The sequence below is a fragment of the Lepus europaeus genome, chromosome 2 (genome assembly GCF_033115175.1).
Source record: "Lepus europaeus isolate LE1 chromosome 2, mLepTim1.pri, whole genome shotgun sequence".
Lineage (NCBI taxonomy): Eukaryota > Metazoa > Chordata > Mammalia > Lagomorpha > Leporidae > Lepus > Lepus europaeus.
Window position 1 is genome coordinate 153032947 of NC_084828.1, and position 26498 is coordinate 153059444.

The following is a 26498-nucleotide window of genomic DNA, read 5'->3' on the forward strand; positions in this document are numbered from 1 at the left end:
AAAAAAAGATTTTATTTACCTGAGAGCTAGAGTTACATAGAGAGAGACAGAGAGAGAGAGAGAAACAGAGAGAGAGTGATCTTCCATCCACTGTTTCTCTCTCCAGAAGGCAGCAATGGCTGGAGCTGGGCCAGAACAAAGCCAGGAGCCAAGAGCTTCTCAGGGTCTCCCATGCAGTTTCAGGGGCCCAAGTACTTGGGCCACTTTCTACTGCTTTCCCAGGCCATTAACAGAGAGCTGAACCAGAAGAAGAGCAGCTGGGACTTGAACTGGCATCCATGTGGGATGCTAGCACCTTAGGTAAAGGCTTAGCCAACTACACCATAGGATGGCCCCAAATATATTACTTTTCAAACATTTATTATTTATTGACTTATTTGAAAGGCAGAGTGACAGCAAGAGAGAGAGAGAGAGACATAAAGCGAGAGAATTTTCCAAATGCTAGTTCAGTCCCCAAATGGTAAAACAGCCAGGGTTGGGTGACACCAAAGCCAGAAGCTGGGAACTCCATCAAGATCTGCCACCTGAGTGGAAGGAGCCCAAGTACTTGAACCACTTTCTACTGCTTTCCCAGGTGCATTGGCAGGAAGCTGAATTAAAAGTGGAGCAGTTGGAATGAAACTGGCACTCTGATGTAGGATGCCAGTGCTACAGCTACAAGCAGGTGCTCCATCCACTGTACCACAACACTGGCCCCAAATCTATTATATTTTAAAGATCAGGTATTTAAATAATCAGATTCAGTTTACTCTTTTAACATTCTATAACACAGGTTAATGAAACAGCATGCAAATGATTTTAAAGAAAGAATTCAGAGGCCAAATACAATAAGAATCCTGTGAGGACCAAAGGAGAATGTTTATTGTAATATATTCAGCAATTAACTCAGTAGTAATTTATGTATCCTGAAGCCAAAATGCTATATAAAATATTACCTAAACTCATTTTTTTTACTGAAGCTGAGTAGATTGTTCTACCAGTTAATCACTCCATTCTTGACTAATCTGATCTATGAATGACCTGGAGAACATAGCTCAATTTTGGGATGTACAATAAAAACCAGTGAGGGATTATTACATAAATATTCAAAAGTACTCAAAAACTAAATTCAGTCCTATGAACCTCTTTCCTGAAGAGACAGTTAATTTTACTACATAATTATTCTTCTGCTTCATCTTTTACTTGAAATTTTATGAACTTCTGTCATTGACCAAAGTGTTAAAAATGATAAAAATAACAACATTAAATTGATCAAATTGGGCAAAAAGATTATCCAACTCATTTTTTAAAGATTTACTTTATTTATTTGGAAGGCCAAGAGGGAGAGTCAGAGAGAAAGTAATCTTCCATCCACTGCTTGAGTCCCCAAATGGCCACAGCAGCCAGGATTGGGCCAGGCCAAAGTGAGAAGTATGGAACTCTACCCAGGTCTCCTGCAAGGGTAACAGGAGCCCAAGTACTTAGGCCATCTCCCGCTCTTTTCCCAGGAGCATCAGAAGGGAACTGTATCAGAAGCAGAGCAAGCAGGAGTCAATCTAGTGCTCTGATATAGAATGCTGACATCTCAGGCAGCAGCTTAACCCACTTTGCCACAACACCAGCCTTCACCAATTTTTGAACTCAAAGTATGGAATTATTTCAGCTATAGGTATCTCCCCCTGCTTCTGCCTGATAGCATATCTTTCTATTTCCTGAGAAATGAAGATGTTATTAATTATGACTTGGGTGACAACACACCCCCATCTGCTTATTTTGTATAAACAGCAACAGATATATGTAACCACATCCTCCTCCTGGATCTTGTGATCTCAGAATAAGCCGGGTAGAGGTATCCAGGAGGTTGTATACCATCTACTTATGGAGAGTTCTGATTCATGTCCACGCTCTACCACATCAGATCCAGCTCCCTGCTCATGGTCTGGGAAAAGCAGCGGAAGGTGGCCCAAGTGTTTGCAACCCTGCCACCCATGTGGAAAACCCAGATGCAGCTCCTGGCTCCTGACATCAATGTGGTCCAGCCCTGGCCACTGTGCCCACCTGGGATGTGAACCAGCACACAGATGGTCTTCCTTTCCCTCTCTCTCACTATAAGTCTTTCAAATAAATAAAAAAAAATTACAAGGACCAAAATGTTTCCTACCTTTTCTATATTCTTCACCATTATGTTCTCTTCCATTAAGTGTCATTAATTAAGGAATGGTCTACCCTCTAATACTCAGAAATTGAGGCATTATTGCAGTTTTAGATCAAAACTGAAAAATATCAAAAATATTCAAGATCTATATTCTCGGGGATGGCACAGTGGTATAGTGGGGTAAGCTGCCACTTATAATAATAGGATTCCATATTGGAATGCCAATTCAAGTCCAGCTTAACTATTTCTGGTCCAGCTTCCTGCTAATGTGCCTTCAAAAGTAACAGAAGATGGCCCAAGTACTTGGGCCCCTATTATTGACATGGGACCCCCGGACAGAGTTTCTGGCTCCTGGTTTCTGGCTGGCTCCAATCTGGCTGTTGCAGCCATTTTGGAGTGAGACAAAGGATGGAAGATGTTGATCTCTGTCACTGTGCTTCTCATGTAAATAAAGAAATAAGACTTTTTTTAAAAAAGCAAAGCTCACCCAAAAAAAACCAAAAAACAATGTTTCTTTCCCTAACTACTATTCAAAGTTTCCAACATTATTTATATAATGACAAATGGGAGATGTACAGGCAGACTTCAAAAAGTTTGTAGAAAAATACAATTATAAAGTAATTATAATTTTCCATGAACATTTTGAAGCCCTTTGTATCGGCAAGTACCAAGAAAAATATAAAGAATGTTTTCTGACATTGTTGCAAGCTGTGCAATCTGACTTTCTCCTTTCTCCTCCTTCACGTTATAGCTAACAGCTCTTCCACAAAATCACTTAGCCCATTAAAAGTTTTTCTTTCTTTTATAAGGAGCCAAGAATGCATTATTACAATTTCCTATGTGAAGTATGCTATTAAATAATAGCTTGTACACTAATTAAAGCAAATGTAATTGTGAGAACACATTGACATTGTTAAAGTAAATTACTCAATTTGTTAATAGTTTCATTTCAAGTGACCCTAACTGTATTAATTGTGATACCAGCAAATTAAATTGAAGAGCATTAAACACATTGTTCTAATATGTCCTAGAGGAACAAATTCTCCATTACATCAGCAGAGGGAAAATAATGATTAGATGCCCTCTTTGCCCCAAACAAAACTTGTACACACGTGTGCACACATCCTGCACACAAATGAATACACACATTTAGTTCAAGAGACAAGGGCTCCCCAGGCTGCAGATACTACCACTATTTTAATATTGGAAGCATGGCATGAAGGAGACCACACAGAAGAGACGGAACTTTCAGATAAATGGCAAATCTTATGGCATCCTTTTATCTCAGATTTCAGCAGGGATTGCTTTACCATTGCAATGTTAATCTGTTGAGAACAGGGAAACAAAGACTGTATGGAGGATTACAACACAAAATGAAAATTTTAAATGACTACAACCTTGGGTAAATCAGACATCACTTATTAAACACCTACCATCAAGTCAGAAATGGGGGCTGGCACTGTGGCACAGCGGGTAAAGCCACCACCTGCAGTGCCAGCATCCCATATGGGAACCGGTTCGAGTCCCGGCTGCTCCACTTCTGATCCAGCTCTCTGTTATGGGCTAGGAAAGCAGTAGAAGATGGCCCATGTCCTTGGGCCCCTGCACCCACATGGGAGACCCATAGGAGGTTCCTGGCTCCTGGCTTCCGATTGGCTCAGCTTTAGCTGTTGTGGCCACCTGGGGAGTGAACCAGCAGATGGAAGACCTCCCTCTCCTTCTCCCTCCCTCCCTCTCTTCCTCCTTCCCTCTCTCTCTCCCTCTCTGCCTCGGCCTCTGTAGCTCTGCCTTTCAAATAAATAAATAAATCTTTAAAAACAAATACAGCCTCTATCCTGAAGAAGGAATTCAATAGAGTAGACAATACATTTGTTCAAAGAAGTCTCAGCCTTTAGAACAAAATCCACACTCCTCAGCCTGGCTTAACAAAACCTCACCATCTGAACCCTGCCTTCAAGTCCTAACCTGGGCCATGCCCTTGTCACCCATACTGGTGCCCCGTTCACAATGAGCTTCCCTTCAGTTCCATGAATATGACAAGGCTAATCTTATCCTACAATTTCTTTAATTTAAATTTCTGTCTCTCTGAGACACACAATAACACACACACAAAATCTTTACATGCTTGTTCCTTCTTACATTCAATCTGGTATATCCACCTTTTAAGAGATCTTTCCTGAGATCTAAAGTACACACCAACATTTTACTTCTTTTCTTAGTAGTTATCACTCTGAATTTTTAAATTTCTGTTACTTACTTATATTTTTGCAGGAATGAATAAACAGCAGGTTTGTGGCCTTCAGCCCTTATTTGATGTAATAAGATGAACAGGCCTTTTGATCTCAAATGGCTTGTTAAGTATTACCGAAATTTCTTAACCAGCATGTGAACATGTCTGATTAAAAATCTACCAGTACTTAGCTGGCGCCGTGGCTCAACAGGCTAATCCTCCGCCTTGCGGCGCCGGCACACCAGGTTCTAGTCCCGGTCGGGGCACCGATCCTGTCCCGGTTGCCCCTCTTCCAGGCCAGCTCTCTGCTGTGGCCAGGGAGTGCAGTGGAGGATGGCCCAAGTGTTTGGGCTCTGCACCCCATGGAAGACCAGGAGAAGCACCTGGCTCCTGCCATCGGAACAGCGCGGTGCGCTGGCCGCAGCGCGCTACCGCGGCGGCCATTAGAGGGTGAACCAACGGCAAAGGAAGACCTTTCTCTCTGTCTCTCTCTCTCTCTCACTGTCCACTCTGCCTGTCAAAAATAAAAAAATAAAATAAAAAATAAAAAAAATCTACCAGTACAGGGGCCAGCGTCATCGCGCAATAGGTTAATCCTCTGCCTGCAGCGCCAGCATCCCATATGGGCGCCAGTCCTAGTCCCAGCTATGCCTTTTCCAATTCAGCTCTCTGCTGTGGCCCGGGAAGGCAGTGGAGAATGGCCCAAGCACTTGGGCCCTGCACCTGCAAGGGAGACCAGGAAGAAGCTCCCACCCCCTGGCTTCGGATCAGCGCAGCCCCGGCTGTTGCGACCATTTGGGGAGTGAACCAACAGAAGGAAGACCTTTCTCTCTGTCTCTTCCTCTCACTGTCTATAACTCTACCTCTCTTTAAAAAAAAAAATCTGGGCTGGCGCTGTGGCTCACTAGGTTAATCCTCCGCCTGTGGCGCCAGCATCTCATATGGGTGCCGGGTTCTAGTCCCGGTTGCTCCTCTTCCAGTCCAGTTCTCTGCTGTGGCCCAGGAGGGCAGTGGAGGATGGCCCAAGTGCTTGGGCGCCTGCACCCGCATGGGAGACCAGGAGGAAGCACCTGGCTCCTAGCTTCCGATCAGCATAGTTCCAGCTGTAGCGGCCATTTGGGTGGTGAACCAACAGAAGGAAGACCTTTCTCTCTGTCTCTTTGTCTATCTGTCAAAAAAAAAAAGTCTACCAGTCAATAAAACAAATCTATTCAACAGTGCAATTAAATACACAGTTTATAACAATGTTCTAGGTTTGGTCAAAATCATTCATATTTTATTAAAATTATCAGTAATCAGAAAAACTAGAAAGTCAACTATCATTACACGCCACACTGAGAAGAACAAAGAAGGAGACTAGCAAGGACAGAATTATTATTTAAGGACACACATCTCATAATATAAAGATTATTTGGCTCATACACTGCCTCATCTTTGACTTAAACTTTCACTGACTCTTGATAATCAATGCTATCTGGAATTTTTTTTATGTGTGTACCAAAATTAAATGAATATTTTTAGCTCATGAAAAACAGAACAATCAGTACAATTTACAGAAATACAATAATTACCAAAAGGTAGACTATCAATTCATTTCTAAAAGCACAAGTAACATACATTTATTACTGAAGATGTAATAAAACGACTAGTAAAGCAAATAACTTGAGATATTACAATTTTTATGATTTATTATCTTCTTAATTTCTTCTTTTAAAAATATTTGGATTTTCTTGAAACATGAAAATAAAGCAGCCTGAAGCTTATATAGTTCTCTTTCCTTGTGCTTTCCTGTATTCTTCATATGGGGTTCCTTCTCAGTAAATTCAAGTAATACAAACTCCAAAGTAGAACGCAAGTATTGGGCAGGGGTGGGGAGGGGGGACACTGAGCATGGCAGATAAAGACACTGTTTGGGATGCCCATATCCCCTATCAGAGCACCTGCATATGAGCCCCAGCTCTGCTTCCAATTCAAACTTCCTGCTAATGTGTACCTTGGAAGTCAGTAGGTGATAGCCCAAATAGTGGAGTAGCTGCTACTCTAATGGGAGACTCAAACGGAGTTCCCAGTTCCTAGCTTCTGCCTGGATCACCAGCTGTTGTGGACATTTGAGGAATGAATCAGCAGATGAGAGCACTATGTCTTTCTACCTCTCCAATGGAAAAAAAAATCAAGTATTCTATATTGTTTTAAAAAATTATTTATTTGAAAGGCAGAGTTATACAGAGAGAGGAAGAAACAGAGAGAGATATCTTCCATCCACTGGTTCCTTCCCCAAATGGCTGTAATGGCCACAGCTGGGCTGATCTGAAGCTATGAGCCAAGAGCTTCTTCTGGGTCTCCTACATGGGTGCAGGGGGTCCAAGCACTTGGGGCATCCCACTGCTTCCCCAGGCACATTATCAGGGAGCTGGATAGGAAGTGGAGCAGCTAGGACTCCAACTAGTACCCATATGTGATGCTGGTGCTGCGATGGGCAGCACAACCAGGAACGCCACAGCCCAGTGCCCAGATACTCTATTAAAAGAAATTCCGATTTCAAAACAACTATTAATTAGCAAGAAAGTTTTCCTTCCAGCAAGACTGCATGGCAAACTAATTTATTTTCATTTCTTGTACAAAGCAAGTTAAAAAATAATACTTCAGCTTTAGATTAACGACATATTGATGGTGCAAAGTGCATTTGAAAGCTTTGGCAAAGGTATCTTTTAAGAACAAAACAATGTTAGAGAATAATAAGAGAAGAACCTACATTTAAAAATTAGAAGAGTATATTGAATTAATACAAATACAACAAAACAGATGACTCTTTTTCCCACAAATAACATATAAAGTTCTAAAGTACTATAAAATGCTGAAGGAGATGTAAATACATACAAAGGTAAAACAGATTTAAACTCCGGACAGTGAACAAACTACTACTTTGTCCTCACTACAGAAAAAAGATTATTGGAAAGCAATAATGTTATAATATTATTATAGTCTAATACAGTTGAAGGAATTTTTAAAAATCTCCAAGAGAAATATGCACACTATGTCATACTTAGATCTACAAGAAAATTTATAAATACTCAAATACAGTGGTATCAATATTCTTTAAAAAAAAGAGCTATATGTAAAGAAAATTTTTCCTGAAACATATTATATTAAAAATACTCCTGGTAGCTTTTCAAAAAAATTTTATTAACATAGTTGACTGTTTCAGCAAACTAAGGTAATAATTCAAAGACATGAACTTGGAAAAAAACGGGTATTTGGGAAATCTGACATGGGGAGAGAAGTAGATACAGTGGAGTGATATTGGAAGTGCTGGAATATTTACCCAGAGTAAGGTTTAATTTTTCTCTTTCATTCCCCTCATTCGTCATGGATATTTAATTCTTAATTCTTCCTTCTGATTGGGGAAGATCAAAGTAAGAAAGCTTTCAAACAAGAAGTTGTGGGAGATACATTTTAAAGGTTGTAATGCTGTAAGGAATTAGGAAAAATATGAGAGAGGTGCAGAATTATACTTAGAAGGGGCTGATTATTCACATTGCTACTAAGCTCCCGGGAGGAAATCTGATATGACATCAAGATGAATAGAAAGGGGCTGTGACGTGAGAAATCAGGTGATGATACTTTTCTCCGTCATGTGCAACAGAGCTTTTATTTCTGGGACTTGACCAGCGCCCATATGGCATGCTGGTGCAATCTGTTACACCATAGCACTGGCCTCTGTATTAATCTTCTAATCATGGAGAATTTCAACAAATGAGTCCTCGGCTTTCTCCTTTGTCTCTCCCTGGACTTAGTATCTGTCTCATCCTTAGAACTGTTACCTCTGGAAGATAGAGTGCAGACTTTCAACCCATGGTCTTTTAAAAATGAAGGCTCTCATTCCAACTGTAGTTTGAATCATGTCAGTCAGAGGAACTTTGCATCGTATATTCACTGCTCTCTGATTGTCACTTCTACTTACCTCCTACCACATGACAAAATCTGTTTTGAAAGAGACATCTTCAAAAAAACAATTCTTTTTTTAACTTTGTTACTGCATTTAAGAACTTCTAAGTCACTTCCTCATTCATTTAACAATCTTTAGCTTCACTAAAGTTATAATTTTCCTTGAGGAAAAAATCTATCTTTAAAAAAATCTATCTAATCGCCTTTATTCTTGATATCTAGTGGAATTTGTTTTTTTTTTAAAAAAGATGTTTCAGAGGCTGGCCTTCTGGCACAGTGGGTGAAACTGCCACCTAAAACACCAGAATCTGATATCCTGGCAGGTCCACTTCTGATCTAGGTCCCTGCTAATGCACCAGGGAAAGAAGCAGAAGATGGTCTAAGTGCTTGGGCCCCTGCCACAAACTTGGGAGACTCAGAAGGAATTCTAGGCTTTCACTGGGCCCAACCCTTGCTGGTGTGGCCACTACAGACTAAACTAGCAGATGGAACATTTATCTCTCTCTTTCTTTTTCTAAGTAACTTTGCTTTCAAACAAATAAATAAATATACTAGAGCCGGTGCTGTGGCATAGCAACTAAAGCTGCCACCTGCAGTGCCAGCATCCCATATGGGCACTGGTTTGAGTCCTGGCTGTTCCACTTCTGATCCAGCTCTCTGCTATGGCCTGGGAAAGCAGTAGAAGATGGCCCAAGTCCTTGGGCTCTGGCACCTGCGAGGGAGACCCAGAAGAAGCTCCTGACTCCTGGTCAGCACAGCTCTTGCCATTGCAGCCTTCTGAGGAGTGAACCAGCGGATGGAAAACTTCTTTCTCTCTCTCTCTGCCTCTCTGTAACTCTGCCATTCAAATAAATAAATAAATCTTATAGTTTTTATATGGCATAAAAGTTGGAGATGAAAATATTGGTATTGAGAGAAGGCTTCAAAAAGTCCATGGAAAATGCTTATTATGAAAAAAGTATGCATGTATATCAAATCTGGTTTGTTCCAAAATAATCTTATCTTTTAATTCCAACTTAAATGAACTTTTTGAAGTACTCTCCTATATAATATAAAAGTTATTTTCAAAACAATCTAAATCTCTCACACCTTATTTTTAAAAACTGGGACAGGCATCTAGCTTGGCAATTAAGCACCCAGTTAAGATGCCTGCATCCCATATGGGAGTACCTCAGATATCTGTTTACAGCTCCTGATTCCAGCTTCCTTTTAATCAGGGGAGGAGCAGGATAGGGGAGGCAGTGGTGATGAACTAAGCAACAGGATTCCTGCCACCCCTATGGAAGACTTGGATGAAGTCTCAGCTCCCAGCTTCAGACTGGACCATTCCAGTACACAGGAGACACTTGGGAATAAGCCACTAGATAGGCTTCTCTGCTCCTCAAGTTAACCAATTTTGAAAGACCTCGTTATCCCAATAATATTATAATTGATAGGTAAATTTCTCAGTCTTGGTATTATTTCCTATTAAAATTACTTTTTCAGTTATAGGTTACGTACTAAGAGCAAATAATCATGGGTAGTCTAACAAATATTTTTGCCTTCTTTTGGTTTTCAGTGAAATTATAGGTTCCTTGCCAGTTACTACGCTGTAGTCTAAGATATTAGAATTGAAGGTAGCAATTCATGTATGTGACAAGCTTAATTGGGTCATAGGAAAAATGTGGTATTTTGTATGCATATCTCTATGTGAAAAACAAATTCAACTCCACTTTAATCAATGGACAGAACAACTAGACAAAAAAATCAACAAATAAACAACACAGCTAATCTATATTGCTGACCAAATGGACCTAATTGATATCTATGGAACATTTCATCCCACAGCTGCAGAATACACATTGCTTTCATCAGTGCATAGAACTTTCTCTGGGATAGACCATATGATAGGCCATGTAGGAAGTCTCAACAAACTCAAAAAACTGAAATTATACTATGTATCTTTTTTACCACAATGGAATGATGCTGAAATTAATAAGAAACTCTAAAACATATGCAAACACATGGAGACTGAACAACATGCTCCTGAATAAACAGTGTGTATTAGAAGAAATCAAAAGGGAAATACAAAATTCCCAAAATGAATGAAGATTATAACAGGTCATATAAAAACTTAAAAGATACAGCAAAAAACACTGTTAAAAGGAAAGCTTACAGCAATCAGTGCCTATACCAAGAAATGGGAAAAGGACCAACATTGTGGAATAGAGGGTAAAGACACCACCTGCAAGGCCAGCATCCTATATGGGTGCCAGTTTGAAAACTAGCTGCTCAATTCTTTTTTCTTTTCTTCTTTTTATTTGACAGAGTTATAGACAGTGAGGGAGAGAGACAGAGAGAAAGATCTTACTTCCATTGGTTCACTCCCCAAATGGCTGCCACGGCTGGCGCTGCGCCGATCCGAAGCCAGGAGCCAGGTGCTTCCTCCTGGTCTCCCATGTGGGTGCAGGGGCCCAAGCACTTAGGCCATCCTCCACTGCTCCCCTAATGGCTGCTATGGCCGAAACTGCACCGATCCGAAGCCAGGAGCCAGGTGCTTCATCCTGGTCTCCCATGTGGGTGCAGGGACCCAAGCACTTGGGCCATCCTCCACTGCACTCCCGGGCCACAGCAGAGAGCTGGCCTGGAAGAGGAGCAGCCAGGAATAGGACCCGGGGTGTCGGCGCTGCAGGCAGAGGGTTAGCCAAGTGAGCCATGGAGCCGGCCAATGCTGCTTTTTTAAAAAAATAAACAAAATTGATGGAACATTGACAAAAGTAAAGTAAAAGAAGGACAAAAGTAAAAAAAAAATGGGGTGAGAGATTCAAATTAATAAAATCAGAGATGAAAAAGGAATATTACAACAGATACAAAGGAAATTAAAAAAAATCATCAGGAGGGACTGGTACTGTGCTGTAGTAGGCTAAGCTTTTGACTGTGATACTGGCATCCCATATGTGTCCCAGTTGCTCCTCTTCTGATGCAGCTCTCTGCTTATGGCCTGAGAAAGCAGTGGAAGTCGCCCAAAGTGCTTGGGCCCCTGCACCTGCGTGGGAGACTTTGCAGAAGCTCCTGGCTCTTGGCTTCAGATCAGCCCAGCTATGGCCTTGCGAGCATTTGGGGAGAAAACCAGGGGATGGAAGATCTCTGCCTCTGTCTGTAAATCTGCCTTTCAAATAAACAAATAAACCTTTTTAAAAAATCATCAGGAATCACTACAAATAGTTATATATCAACAAATTGGAAAATCTAGAAGAAATGGTTACCTTTTTTGGCCACATACAATCTACCAAAATTGAGTCATCAAGACATAGGAAACCTAAAGAGACCAATAACCAAGACAGAGATTGAATCAGATAGAAAGACTCTCTCAACAAAGAAAAGCCCACAAATGGATAACTTCACTGCTTCAGGCTCCCAAACTTTTAAAGAACTAATCCCAATTCTTCTCAAACTATTCAAAACAATTGAGAGGGATGGAATCCTCCCACACTTCTCTAAGAGGCAGCATCAAGTTAACATCAAAACTAGAAAAAGATACAACAAAGAAAGTGAATTGTAGACCAATATCCATGTGAACCTAGATGCAAAAATCCTCAACAAAATTCTACCTTTTCGAATCCAATAATACATCAGAAAGATCATTCACCAGGGACCAAGTGGGATTTAGCCCTGGCACAGAGGGATGGTTTACCATATGCAAATAAAAAATGTGATAAATCATATTAACAAACTGAAGAATAAAGAAAAATGATTGTCTTAATAGAAACAGAGAAAGCATTTGACAAGATACAACATCCTTTCATGAAAAAACAGTAAGCATACTGGGTACAGAAGGAACATACATCAACAGAATCAAAGCAATTTATGACCAACCCACAGCCAACATTATACTGAATGGGGAAAAGCTGGAACCATTTCCTCTAAGAACAGGAACCAGACAGGGATGCCCCCACTTTCACCATTACTATTCAATATAGTTCTGAAAGTTTTCGTCAGAGCCATTAACCAAGAAAAATAAATTAAAGGGATACAAATGGAAAAGAAGGAGGTCAAATAATCTCTGTTTGCAGATGATATGATCCTATACACAGGGAAACCAAAGGACTCCACTAGAGAGTATCACCCAAAAATCAAATAATAAATGCTTACAAGGATGTGGGGAAAAAGGTACCCTAATATATTGATAGAGAGGATATAAGCTAGTACAACCATTATGGAAGATGGTTTGGAGATTCCTCAGAAATCTGAAAATAGGTCTACCATATGACCCAGTTACCCCCCTCCTGGGAATTTACCCAAGGACATGAAATCAGCATATAAAAGCGTTATCAGTATCCCCATGTTTATAACAGCTCAACTCACAGTAGCTAAGATATGGAATCAACCCAGATGTCCATTAATGGATGACTGCATTAAAAAAATGTAGTATATATGTATACAAGATGGAATACTACTCGGATGTAAAAAAAGAATGAAATTCTATATTTTGCAACAAAATGGATGCAACTGGAGACAATTATTCTTAATGAAATAAGCCAGTCCCCAAAAGACAAATTTGTCTTCTCTGAACTGTGGTAACTAATACACAAAGTACAAAAAATAACATAATGTATATGAGTAAAACTGACATTTTGAGATTTCACTATTGTTGATAAACCTTGTCTATACTGCCGAGGAGCAGTAGTTTTTCTACTTCCAAAAAAAAAAAAATGTAAGAGTATGTATTTATATATCCAAATAGAGGGTTTTTTTCTTCCCTCACCCACTTTCCTCAGTCATTAATTAAAATAATCACTTTCCATTCCCATTATGGCTATTTATACTAATCCTTTACAGAACACCAAAAATAATTTAACAGTACTGTTTCATTATAAATATTAAAAACCAGATTTGAGAATTTAAAGACTTATTTTATTACTAATGGAATCTGTCACAGGAATTTTACAAAAGACACATGGTATTTACACCGGCAGTCAGTTATGTCAGTCCAATGTTTATTTGGAACATAAGTCATCCAGTATCCATGAACTTCCTCATGATTTTGGCAGAAATGTGTAAAGGGCTTCAAAATTAAAGAAACCTCACAGAAGACATATATTAAAGTAAACAAACACACCAGAAAGACGATGATTCTTCAAGTAAATATGACAGCCCCATTAAAATGCAACACATGTTTTTCTACAAAAAGGAAATCAAAGAAGATGAAATAGATGCTTTATATACAATATTTACATATACAATGCACAAAACCCACTGTGCTTAGTAACCTAGTAACCTTCATGGCTTTGGAGAACTAGATATTTACATATCTTTCTTTTCGCATGTGCATTTGTGTGTATGTGTGTATGTGTGTGTGTGTTTTGTGTATATTTTTAACAGTTGACAGCTGTTTTAGAGCATACAGAGATGCCAAGCTGAATGAGGGTCTTGATTACTTCAAGATTAGCTATCTAAAGTTTCTATTCATTTTAAGTGTTGTTAGTTGGAAGAGTCATTAGTCACTTCCTTGTCTCATAGAACATCAGCATACATTTACATTGTTAATGAACATTTGGGGTAAATGAATTAATGGCACTTTTAAACATCAATTCAGTCCTAATAACTTAGTATGTCACAGAAATGTTAGGCTAGGATATAAACGAAAAGCCTTTTCAGTAAAGGTAACTACTCATTCCTGGAAACAATAAAGGATAAAATTAATTTAAAATGGTTCTTAACCAGGTTTAAGGGAAAAAAAAAGCCTCAATATTTAATGAAATACACCAGAGGAAAAATATGCACTTAAAAAACAAACAACAATAAAAAAAAATGCTCTGAAACATATAACAGCATTAGCATAAATAATTTTGGTGAAAGAATTTTATATACTTGAAAATCAAAGATATTTTCACCTTTAAAACCGAATTATAGCAGTTTCTGATACAATTTCACTTATTTAATTATGAGGGCACCTCTCAAGTACCACGTTTAACAGAAAGTATCACCAGGAAAGCTATCATGCTTACCACTAAGATATTAGAATACTGAAACAGAAACGGATACTATATTCATATTATCAAAATCTTAAAACACAAGGTTTTTTAATCTTTATGTAAGAAAAAATAAAATCACAAAAATAAATTGTAAGACAAATTTTACTATTTTCATTTGAAAAAAATCAATGCAATTAGTATAATGTAGAAAGCATAAAGATACACAAAAAACATAAATATATAGCCCAGGAACACTTTAAAAAAAAGCAGGCATATTTAGTGGGAATGTATTCTTAAAAATTCTCAAATAATTCTCAACATTGATATACACAGAAAAAATTATTTTACTTGCAGCATTAAAAACACCCATGAATTAATCTGACTAATTTATGATGTTTTAAAATGATCTCACAAACTTGACATACATACTTCACGAGTGAAAAATTACCAACCAAGTAGTCATAGTCAATAAATTTCATCCGATAGTTACTGGATTCCTTAAAAATAAGGATAAGTCCAAGAATTCTCAATAACTATTCCCTTCAAAGAAAGTATATTTTTAACATTAAGTAAGTACTGAAAAATATTACCAAATTTTGATACCTAGAAACTAAAGACAATCTTTCAACAGAAATATGTGTAAATCTTTAATGGTATGACACAAATTTTAATTTTAATTTTTCTTTCTAAAGGAGAATCAGACAATTTTTTTATCGTCAAATACTCTCAACTTGCTGGAAGGAAAAAAAAATCCCTCTAAAATCAACATCAAAAGCTTAGAATCTTTGAAAAGATGTTTGAGGAAGGTCCATTTGCATTTTGACATTCTTATTCTGAGGTCATTGTTAATTCATGAATTTTTTTAAAGAATAATCTTATGTTTTATGATTGAATGTTGACTCTTTGTGGTATCAGTGTCAACAGTGCTCTATACATAACCAGGAAGATGTTCTTAAAGCTGCCCTGTTCAGTTTCCGGGAGAGAATTACAGAAGATGGTTCCAACAGACTGGCGTCCTCCTGCCTGGGGTGCCAGCACTCCCAGACAGCAGCCGCACACAAAACTCACCTCCAGACTTGTGGGAGTAACTTGACAAGGGATCGATGCCTACTTCCTGTTCTTCTGCTTGTAGAGGATGTCTAGTTTCAGATAACGAATGATACATTGTGAGAACTGGACAATGTCACCCAAAGTAACCACCTGGGAGGGGAAAACATGAAGAGAAAAATGGTTATTTTTTCCTTCTGCTATGACCAGGGATAAATACAAGACAAAATGATTAATTAGCATTACAGGCATTAACAAGTTTTTCACAACTCTGGAGGACTGTTACTACACATTGGTAGGCTTATGAAAAGAAGCAAAAAAGGTGGCATAAAAATTTCCATTTCAACAGTTACTCCTAAAATCCAAACTTTGTTTATGACTTTGATCTTAATGTTGAATCACACTCATTTTCAGTAAGTTCCTGTACAAAAAACTGAATTATAAGATAAAGAAAATATTTTCTTTAAATTTTTTGTTTTAGAGACAAAATAATAAGCCTTCATGATAGAAATTTTTAAAATACAGAAAATACAGCAAATTTAAACCACGGAAGGCTTTATTAACTAGAAACACCATTTTGAACATTTCAGGACACATTCTTCCCATCTTCATTCTGGGCAGTCAGGTCATATTTTTCCTGTCTTTGTTCAAGGCAATCAAATATCCATACTTTCACTGTATTCCATCATATTAAACATGCTATGTAACACACTTTATCATGAGTGCTTTTCTTCCCAGCTTAAAATAAACAATGTGTCTATATTGTCATTTCTAGTGGATCCCTAGCATTCCATCTAATGCTATTCCAATTTGTTTTATTTTATACTTTCTTTTATTTGAGAGGTAGAGAGACAGTGATTACAAAAGAAACACACAAACAGCAAGTTTGCAACCACTAGTTCATTCCACAAAGGCCCAGAAAGGCCAGAACCAAGTCAAGGTGGGAATGCAGTCTAGGTCTCCCACGTGGGTGACAGGGACCCAACTACTTGAGTTATCACTGCTGCCTCCCAGAGTCTGCACTGGCAACAAACTGGAATCTGTACCCAGAGCCGGAACTCTAAACTCCGTATTCTGATACGGGTCTCGGACACCCAAAGCAGCATTTGGTCATCACTAGACTAAACATATGAACCAGGTATCACAATTTATGGAATTAATAGCTTATCAGCAAACAATTAGGATAGCTTCAGTGAAATGAACAGGCTCACAATGAACAGGCTCACAATGTATATTTTTTAGCAGTATCTCTGTTTCTGATTCATGATTATTTCCTTAGGGTAAAATATTTTTTTTTATTCACTTATTTTCCTTTATTTGAAAGGCAGAATGAGACTAAGAGTAAAAGAGAGCTCTTCTATTAGTTGGTTCACTCCTCAAATGCCCAGAACAGCCAGGGCTAGGCCAGGCCAAAGCTAGAAGGTAGGAACTTTGTCTGGGTCTCCCACGTGGATGACAAGTACTTAAACCATCATCTGTTGCCTCCCAGGGTGCAAAAAGCAGGAAGCTGGAATCTAAGCACTGGTAAGACTTGATCCCAGGCACTCCAATATGGAATGTGGGCATCCCCAGCAGAAGCATAACCAGCTGTGCCTCAAAACTCATCCCAAGATCAAGTCTTGTGAATTGTTGGGCTAAAGATATATTTAATGAAATAAGATTTTGTGATATATTTGGCAAATTGTACTTTGGAAAGATGTGTACATAACAGAACAATTTATTTAACCTAGACTATCATTAACACAGGAAATTTTCTTTTGATCCAATATGATAGTCAAATTTTACATGGTATTTGCTTAGTAAATCAGTGAAATTCAAAAAGACTTTGGATGTTTCTCTGTAATTTCTTTACTGACTTTTATGAAATGGTTTATTGTTATGAGTATATTTATGTTATGCAAGCATGCTGCAAATATTTTTTAAAAATTAAATACTCATGGGGCAGGCATTGTGGTGTAATGGATTAAGCTGCTGCTACCAACATCAGCATGCAAGTTTTTGTCCCAGCTTCTCCAATTCAAATCCATCCCTACAGATGTCCATGGGAAAACAATGGAAGATGACCCAAAGCCATTGGTCCCTACACCCACATGGGAGACCTGGATGAAGCACCCTGCTTTGGCCACACCCTCCCTTGGCTTTTGAGGTCATCTGAGGAGTGAATCAGCAGATGGAAGATCTCTCTCTCTTCCCCTCCCTCTCTCTCACTCTGCCTTTCAAGCAAAAAAAATCGTTCTATAAAAAGTAAAACCTTGTTATATGATACATATGGTTTTCTCAATGTGTACCTTTCATAAAGTTGCATGGCACTTTTGTAACCTAAGTAAATTTTCATATTCATGTATCCAAAACTATTTATCTCAATATAAATTCAGCTGGGTATGGTGATGACAAAGACAAGATTACAAATTACCACTTATATTTTTCTTTTGTCATTTTGAGGTTTTCCCCTTTAATGGTAATTTCTATGCATTGTTCTAAATCAAAGAATTGGGTTATTACAACATATTTTGAATTTCCAAGGTACACTAAGCACTTACATATTTTCTGTGTTAATAAAATGTAATTTATCTTCCTAAATCAGAATTCTTCCCAAATACAAACCAGGTTCACCCACTGTCATCCAAAATAATACAGATGACATAACCTCTTACATTTTAAGAGCAAGGGGGGTATGAGAGGAAGAAGAAATGAGGACAGTTAGGTGGAGAGGCAAGTCTAGCTGAAAGGAGTACCTAATTTCACAGGATATGAACTTCATACGGAACAAAGGTTCCAGAGATGCCCACAAATACGTACACCTTTGATTACCTTTCCTAACATAAAATGGTACTATATCACATTCACTTTCTCTCTAAAACTCTCACCTTTTAAAACACTCAAAAACGAATTTTATCAGAATCCAATCCTTCCACTCACTCACAATCACAGTTAGATGTGAAGTCCTACCCCATTGGCCTTGTGGTTAAAACAAGAGATGCTTGAAATCAGGGAAAACAGGAAAGGTTTGTTGTCAACCGCCAGGAAAAAAATTCTACAGCTATAAATCCTATATCCATAAACCTAGACAGTTGTATTTGGTTCTTAATATGTGCAAGTTGATAAGCATATATAGAGTACTTAGAATAAATTCTGGGGCAATAATGTATAGAATAACAAAATGAAGATGATCAGTCACAGCATAAAATGGAATCTGATAAAAATTACATTGAGGAAATCAATGGAGAGATTAGAAAATAAAGTCCTCTACTACAGAAAAATAAGGATTATCAAATTCAAATGCCTACTCTGGTCAGGAAAAAAGGATTATTGATTACAGTTAAAATTTATGCATTATGAATACAAGTACATGCCAAAACACACTCTAAATGCTTCAATACACTCATTATTCCATCTAATGATATATCTTCATCATCCTTAGAGAAAACTGATATAGCAAGACAAATTAATTAGCATAGAGTCACACAATTAGTAAATATTGAAGACAGAATTTGAACTCATCCTTTCCAGCAGCAGAGCTCACATTCTTTCTCTTTTACAACATCTGTCTCAATAAATCAGTCAGTAAAACACAGGCCTCAATCCCTCAGTAAAGAAGGGGAGGTAAGAGGACAGGGCCTGCGGGTAACTGGAATATCCTTTAGTCTGCTTCAAGTTTTTCAAGACAAGCTTGAAATGAACTTACTTGTAATGTTGGCAAATAATTCAAAAGTAAAAAAGAAAAACTATGGAATAGAAGAAACATTTCAAAATTATATTTGGCCAGTGGGCAACCATTTTAATACAAAATTTATATTCTCTATATACTTTTTATACTCTTAAACATATGAAAGGGAATACTTGAAAATGTATATTCCAAATTAACTGGTAGAATTCCTGAAAACTGAATTTTTTTTTAAGATTTATCTATTTGAAAGTCAGAGTATCAGAGAAGGAAAGGCAGAGGCAGGGAGAGAGAGATCCTCCATCCACTGGCTCACTCCCCAAACCGGTGCAATGATCAGGGCTGGGTCAGGCCTCACCTGGTCAGGAGCCAGGAACTTCACCGGGTCTCCCAAGTGGGTGCAGGGGCCAAGGGACGTGGGCCATCCTTTGCTGCTTTCCCAGGCGCATTAGCAGGGAGCTGCATCAGAAGTGGAGCAGCTGGGACTCAAACTGGCACCCATATGGGATGCTGGCACTGCAGGCAGCGGCTTTACCTGTTACGCCACAGCCTCAGCCCCAAAATTGAATACCGTAAACCACATTTTTATAATCTAATTTATAATTTACCTAGAATACTTACACTACTACGGGCTGTACATACCAAAAATATACAAATAAATGTATTTTAAACTTTAGGAAACTACACAAGTGACATGCAACCTGATATCAAGGTTTATTTTGAAATGAAACAAGAAAAAGCCACTCATCTTCATATAGCTAAAATGAAATATCTGAAAACATAATGTTTATGTGTTCATTTATTCAAGGTGGTGCAAAACGCTTCAGGTCTTTGAGTCCTTAGAGACAGTGTTAAGTTCAAGAAGTCATTCAGTGAATTTAGTCTTTAGTTCTTCAAAACTTGAGAAGCCTATAGTATTCCTGAATAACAAGGCTACAAAATTAATTGAAAACACCAGTTTATAACCATTCTTTATAATCTAGCAACTATCACATCTTAAATCGTTATTTCTGTAAGTTGGAACGGAACACTGAAATGTTTTTATGATTAAATAAAACAAACATATTGATCAGTATTAATAAGTTATTATCAAGCAAAGTGCTGAAGAAAAAGGTATGGATGTTATTAGTGTTCTTTTAATTATGGGCTTAATAAGCTAATTCAAAAGAAACTTATTAAGAAATCACTGCTTTGGGTTTCACTATCTTGCTTTAAAAAAAAAGCACTATTTTGGCTTTTTAAAATATATTAAGAAAAACTTCATTATGTTCATTATTGCTATTGTGGCTATAAAAACACAATCTATTGTTGCTTCTTTTTTTTTTAAAGGCAGAGGTTTTTTTAAGATTTTCTTTGTAAGGCAGAGTTACAGAGAGGCAGAGGCAGAGGCAGAGGGAGAGAAAGAAGTCTTCCATCCACTAGTTCACTCCCCAGATGGCTCCAATGGCTGGAGCTGGGCTAATTCAAAGCCAGGAGCCAAGAGCTTCTTCTGGGTTTCCCACGAGGCTGCAGGGGCACCCATATGGGATGCAGGCACTGCAGGTGGCGTCTTTACCCACTATGCCACAGCACTGGCCCTCTATTAATGCTTTTTAACATGCAATAATTTTTTAAGAATGTCTATTTGAGGGGCTGGTATTGAGCTGCAGCAGGTTAAACCATCACCTGTGACACTGGCATCCTGAATTGGAGCACGGATTTGCACCCCAGCTGTTCCACTTCCAATCTAGCTACTCGCTAATACGATCTGGAAGGCAGCAGCAAATGGCCCAAGTACTCAGGCCTAAGGAGTTCCAGGCTCCTCCTGCCTTCAGCCTAACCCAACCCTGGCTGCTGCAACCACTTGGGGAATGAACCAGTGGATGAAAGATCTCTTTCTCTGTTTCGGTCTCTCATTCTTCTTTTAAAAATAAGATTTATTTATTTATTTGAAAGGCAGAGTTACAGAGAAAGAAAAGGAGAGGCAGAGAGAGAGATCTTCTAACTGCTAGTTCAGTCCCCAATTGGCCACAATGGCTGGAGCTGTGCCGATCCGAACCCAGGAGCCAAGAGCTTTCTCCGGGTCTCCCACGTGGGTGCAGGGGCCCAAGCACTTGAGCCATCTTCCACTGCTTTGCCCGTCCACAGCAGAGAGCTTGATCGGAACTGGAGCAGTCAGGACTTGAACCAGCGCCCACATGGGATCCCAGCACTGCAGGCGGCGGCTTTACCCACAATGCCACAGTGCCAGCCGCACTCACTCTTCCAAATAAATAAATCTTTAATCAAAAAATAATTTCCCAATGCTTTTTGAAATTTATAATGATCTATTATATCTAAAATCCAACTTCTGTATTTGATGTGCCTTAATCTTCTGTACATAGAAACTGGCTATATAGGGAGAAAAATATATGAAGCCCAAAATATGTCTCTTAGAAAAGGACCACTTAAGTCCATGATGGTTAGGGTTCTTGTTAAATGATACCTAGCCTTCCTTAGAACTTCCCTGACAAAAATGCTACCCAGAGAAACTCTGAAATAAATAAACGCAATCTTTCCTTTTTCTTTTTTTTTTTTCTTTTTTTTTAATTTTTTTTTATTTTTTTTAACTTTTATTTAATGAATATAAATTTCCAGTATACAGCTTATGGATTACAATGGCTTCCCCTTCCCATAATTTCCCTCCCACCCGCAACCCTCCCCTCTCCCGCCCCCCTCTCCCCTTCCATTCACATCAAGATTCATTTTCAATTCTATTTATATACAGAAGATCAATTTAGTATAAATACTTCAACAGTTTGCACCCACATAGAAACACAAAGTGAAACATACTGTTTGAGTACTAGTTATAGCATTCAATCACAATGTACAGCACATTAAGGACAGAGATCCCACATCAGGAGCAAGCGCACAGTGGCTCCTGTTGTTGACCCAACAAATTGACACTCTAGTTTATGGCGCCAGTAACCACCCTAGGCTGTCGTCATGAGTTGCCAAGGCTATGGAAGCCTTCCAAGTTCCCCGACTCTGATCATATTTAGACAAGGTCATAAAAGACAGGTTGAGGATAGTAACCAATGATCCTAAGAGTGGCCTTAACCAGGTCTGAACAATTATACAGCATTAAGTGGGGAAGAGGACCATCAGTACACACAGGTTGGGAGTAGAGCCATTGGTGGTAGAGTAGAGGTTATGATTACAAAGGAATGAGGCCCAAGTGCACTAGACAGGGTCTAGAACAAAGGACAGAGTCATTATTAGAGGAGCTAAGAAAGGTGCTGTTTAAGCTACAAGTAATTTTTCTGGTTGAGAGGCAAATAGAACTGATAGAAGGGGCTTGATAATAATCTGGTGGGCTTTAGGCCTTGTAAGTTAAGAGGCCCAGACCTATCTATCTCTTCACATGGGGTATATCCTAAGGGAGGTGTGAACCTCCTAGGGGAAGGCACTCTGTTGACTTTCATTACTTGGCTGGCCTGGGAGGAGAGCTGGCCAGGTAAAGGCAGGGGGCATCTCTAACAAGAAATTTACAGTTCTGCCTGCAATGTTGCTGACCCTAAAGAAACATATCTCCCAAGACCAGGAAGGCAGGTATCCTTCCTTTGCTACATTTATTGTAAATAACTGTTTTTCCTGCTGTGCTGAACGGATAATTCAGAAAACTAAAACCTGGTGTTTTGGGTTTTTTTTTTTTTTTTTTTTTTTTTTTGGACAGGCAGAGTGGACAGTGAGAGAGAGAAACAGAGAGAAAGCTCTTCCTTTTGCCGTTGGTTCACCCTCCAATGGCCGCCGCGGCTGGCGCACTGCGCTGATCCAAAGCCAGGAGCCAGGTGCTTCTCCTGATCTCCCATGCGGGTGCAGGGCCCAAGCACTTGGGCCATCCTCCACTGCAGTCCCTGGCCACAGCAGAGAGCTGGCCTGGAAGAGGAGCAATCGGGACAGAATCCGGCGCCCCGACTGGGACTAGAACCCGGTGTGCCAGTGCCGCAGGCAGAGGATTAACCTAGTGAGCTACGGCGCCGGTCAAAAAATCTGGTTTTATAATGTGGCTTACTACTGTCCTGGTAACAAGAGTCGAGAAATTAGGCTTAAATTTCCTTTTAAAATGCAAGACGACATTTTAAGGCCAGTTTACTGGTTTCACAAGTTCGGTTCCTGCGGTATTAAATCTTAAGGTAAAAGCAGTCAGCCTGAATAAACGGAAGCTTTGTGTAAATAACTAATAGTCAACATTTAGTAGCCAGGTAGGAGTTTAGCACTAAAGCTTAGAAGACAATTTTAAAATATATTAAAAAGATGCAAAACAATACTTTTCATATAAACAAGCAGTGTCTATGTGAAGATTTCCAAGTATTAGAACTATACGCCAAAACAATAGGTAAGATGGCTGGCACCGTGGCTCACTAGGTTAATCCTCCGCCTGTGGCACTGGCACTCTGGGTTCTAGTCCCGGTTGGGGTGCCAGATTCTGTCCCGGTTGCCCCTCTTCCAGTCCAGCTCTCTGCTGTGGCCCAGGAGTGCAGTGGAGGATGGCCCAAGTGCTTGGGCCCTGCACCCGCATGGGAGACCAGGAGAAGCACCTGGCTCCTGCCTTCGGATCAGCGCGGTGCACCGGCCTCGGCGGCCATTGGAGGGTGAACCAAGAGAAGGAAGACCTTTCTGTCTCTCTCTCTCTCACTGTCTAACTCTGCCTGTCAAAAAAAAAAAAAAAAAAAAGGTAAGATGAATAACATTTTTTCTTTTAAAATGGAATTACACAAAAAGAAACTTTAGAAAAAATATTTTTCCTTCTGAATATGAAGTTGTATGTATTTCAGCTGATGCTCCTTCCTTCACTGGTGCTGATACGTAGACACAGAATTAGTATCTGAATTGTGTGGTTCTGAAAACACAGATATTCAGGAAAGCACGCATAGGCATGCCTTGTTTGTTTAAATTCAGACTGATGATAAAATTAAAAGTCAAACACTGAAATGATAAAGTACTATTACTTGACATAAAGATTTCTCCTATAATAAAAACATACCAAACAGCTTAAATGGACTACTTCCAGAGTTTGATTATAAAAAGGAAAGAGGATACAGCATGAATACATATGTGTAATAGGCAGCATCCATTTACCATGATGGGCATGCAATCTGAAATATGACATTTAGCCTTAAGAGCCAGATTCTTCGATTGAAGCTATCTTTTCATAATAGAAAGACAGTATAATTGAACAATATCTATAGATTTAGCCTAATTTTTTAAATTTAGAAATGTTGATAACAGCAAATTTGATAACTGAAAATAATGATGACCTAAAGTCTTACAGTAGAGAAAAGGAAAAAGAAAAGAAAAATGGAAGAGAGATTTAAAACAAAGAGAATAAAGTCGCAATTTTAAATTCTGTCAGTCTTTAATGTAAAAGGGTTACACTGAACTTTAAGTAAGTTAATTAAGTATTAAAATCAATCATCTGAAAGTCTTAATATTTAATATTGTTAGATCGTGTATAAGAGTAGTTTTATTATTTATTTACTCCAAACCTTTCCAGAATATTTCATTTGACAACAGGGGTTCTGTTTCTCACAAGATAAATGCATTTACAATGCCAAATAAATTATATATAAAAGCATTTGTCTTAATACATGTCATTCAATATTAAATATCACCCATTGGTAAAACTCTGAAACTCTAATTTATTTTTACCAACCATACAATCATAATATTCAAGTGTTGTCTAATAAATAGGAATAAGATTGTAATAATGGTCTACATGTAAGAACAAAAAAACAAAATTAAAACAGATTTAATCTTAATTTTCATGCTGTCAGAACAAGATGTTTAGAATAAACAATTCACTATAAATTAACATATCAGATTCATAAGCAATACACATAATGAGAGATATGTTGAACATGAGGAGTTGATCGGTAGATTTAATATTTTATATTTGACCCTTTGATATCGAAATGCTCTGGAGCCATAAGAAAGTGGTAGTTGTGACCACATAAACCAAGAGAAAACTGAGCACTACATGAGTCAATCTGCCTGACAAAAGCGCTCCACAGTGACTCTCATAGGGTTCTGAGTCCTAAGCCAATATGCTCCTCTGAGGTCCCAAGATGAGAGGGCTGACTGGCCACTCACCACACCTGTGACCATTACACAGCCACAAAAGATGCTGCCAGTAGTTACTGTCCCCATTTTTATGGATATTATCTATAGCCACCAAACAAGTCTTAGATTTAACATAATTAGTGATAATATGCAACACACAAGAAAGGAAGGATGAAAAATTTTTGCAGACACAACAGTTAACAATTTGGTCAACTACGTTAAACTCACGATGACACTTCTTTACGAATAAGAGAAAGCAACAAGCAACTACTCTTCACATAAACATTAAGTTAAATCAAACATTTTGTGAAAAATGAATAAACAAAACTCCTTAGTGGAAGCCTAGGAAGAGCTGAAGTGTTTACTGCAGCAGCTGACCAGCTGTGGGGCAAGTTCATGTTTATCCCTTGGTTTGGAGCAAGTGGTAGGGCCAGGAAACCTAAAGAAATTTTAGCACTTATTACAGGAGAGTTTCCTTTGTTATTATGTCAACTATAATATAATGCCACAGTATTCTCACCAGACCATGAAAGCTCTTCAAAACCTGGGATACTGGCAATGGCGCTGTGGCATAGTAGGCTAAGCCTCCGCCTGAGGCGCCGGCATCCCATATGGATGTCAGTTCGTGTCCCAGCTACTCCTCTTCCAATCCAGCTCTCTGCTGTGGCCTGGGAAACCAGTGGAAGATGGCCCAAGTCCTTGGGCCCCTGCACCAGCGTTGGAGACCCAGAAGAAGATCATGGCTCCTGGTAGTTGTGGTCATTTGGGGAGAGAACCAGCAGATACAAGACCTTTCTCTACCTCTGTCTCTCTCTGTCTGTAACTACCTCTCAAATAAAAATAAATCTTTTAACAAACTCTGGAATACCAAGTTTAACACGCTCATAATAGTTTCTAGGTATCATATGTATCTCACACAGATCTTAAGTATTTTACACAGATCACAATCTCAGAGTATATGTATATCTGCTGAGGAAAGAAAATTACAAGTAAGCTGTGATGTAGGCACAATTCATAGATGCCTCAGCAAAACTATCAGTTATGAACATGTCACACTGGACCTAAAAATCACCATACTCAAATAGCAAGAATAGTATAGGATTTGAATTCACCACGTGGTGGATACACATTATACCCACCATCACTTTCATACCAAGGGATATTACTGAGGGGAGATCAGAAGCAAGGAAGCCTTCATTACCTGGTCCTGCTAAGCTACAGCAGCTTAAATAAAAATGCTTATGCCTTTGTCCATTCTGTTTACGTGGAGCACTTTTCCTCCTGAGGCTGCCTTTCCTCTTCCACTTTGTATAACCTGTACAGATACCCAACATTTAACTTTTCCTCTACAGACCAGCACCAGAAGTAACTTCCCCTTCATCCTCCATAGTAGTATTCCTCCCATTGTGATGCACCACTGGAGTTGCAAAAACATACTTTCTA

General features: G+C 38.8%; 1 protein-coding gene across 1 annotated transcript in view; it reads right to left on the reverse strand.

The window, feature by feature from the left end:
• TBC1D5 (TBC1 domain family member 5) overlaps positions 1–26498 on the reverse strand; it is a 625580-nt gene that overhangs the window by 370459 nt on the left and 228623 nt on the right. Inside the window, exon 4 of the mRNA XM_062215140.1 lies at positions 15332–15463. Within this exon, the coding sequence (XP_062071124.1) occupies positions 15332–15428 (97 nt within the window). The 5' untranslated portion in view covers positions 15429–15463. The remainder of the gene's footprint in view (positions 1–15331; positions 15464–26498) is intronic.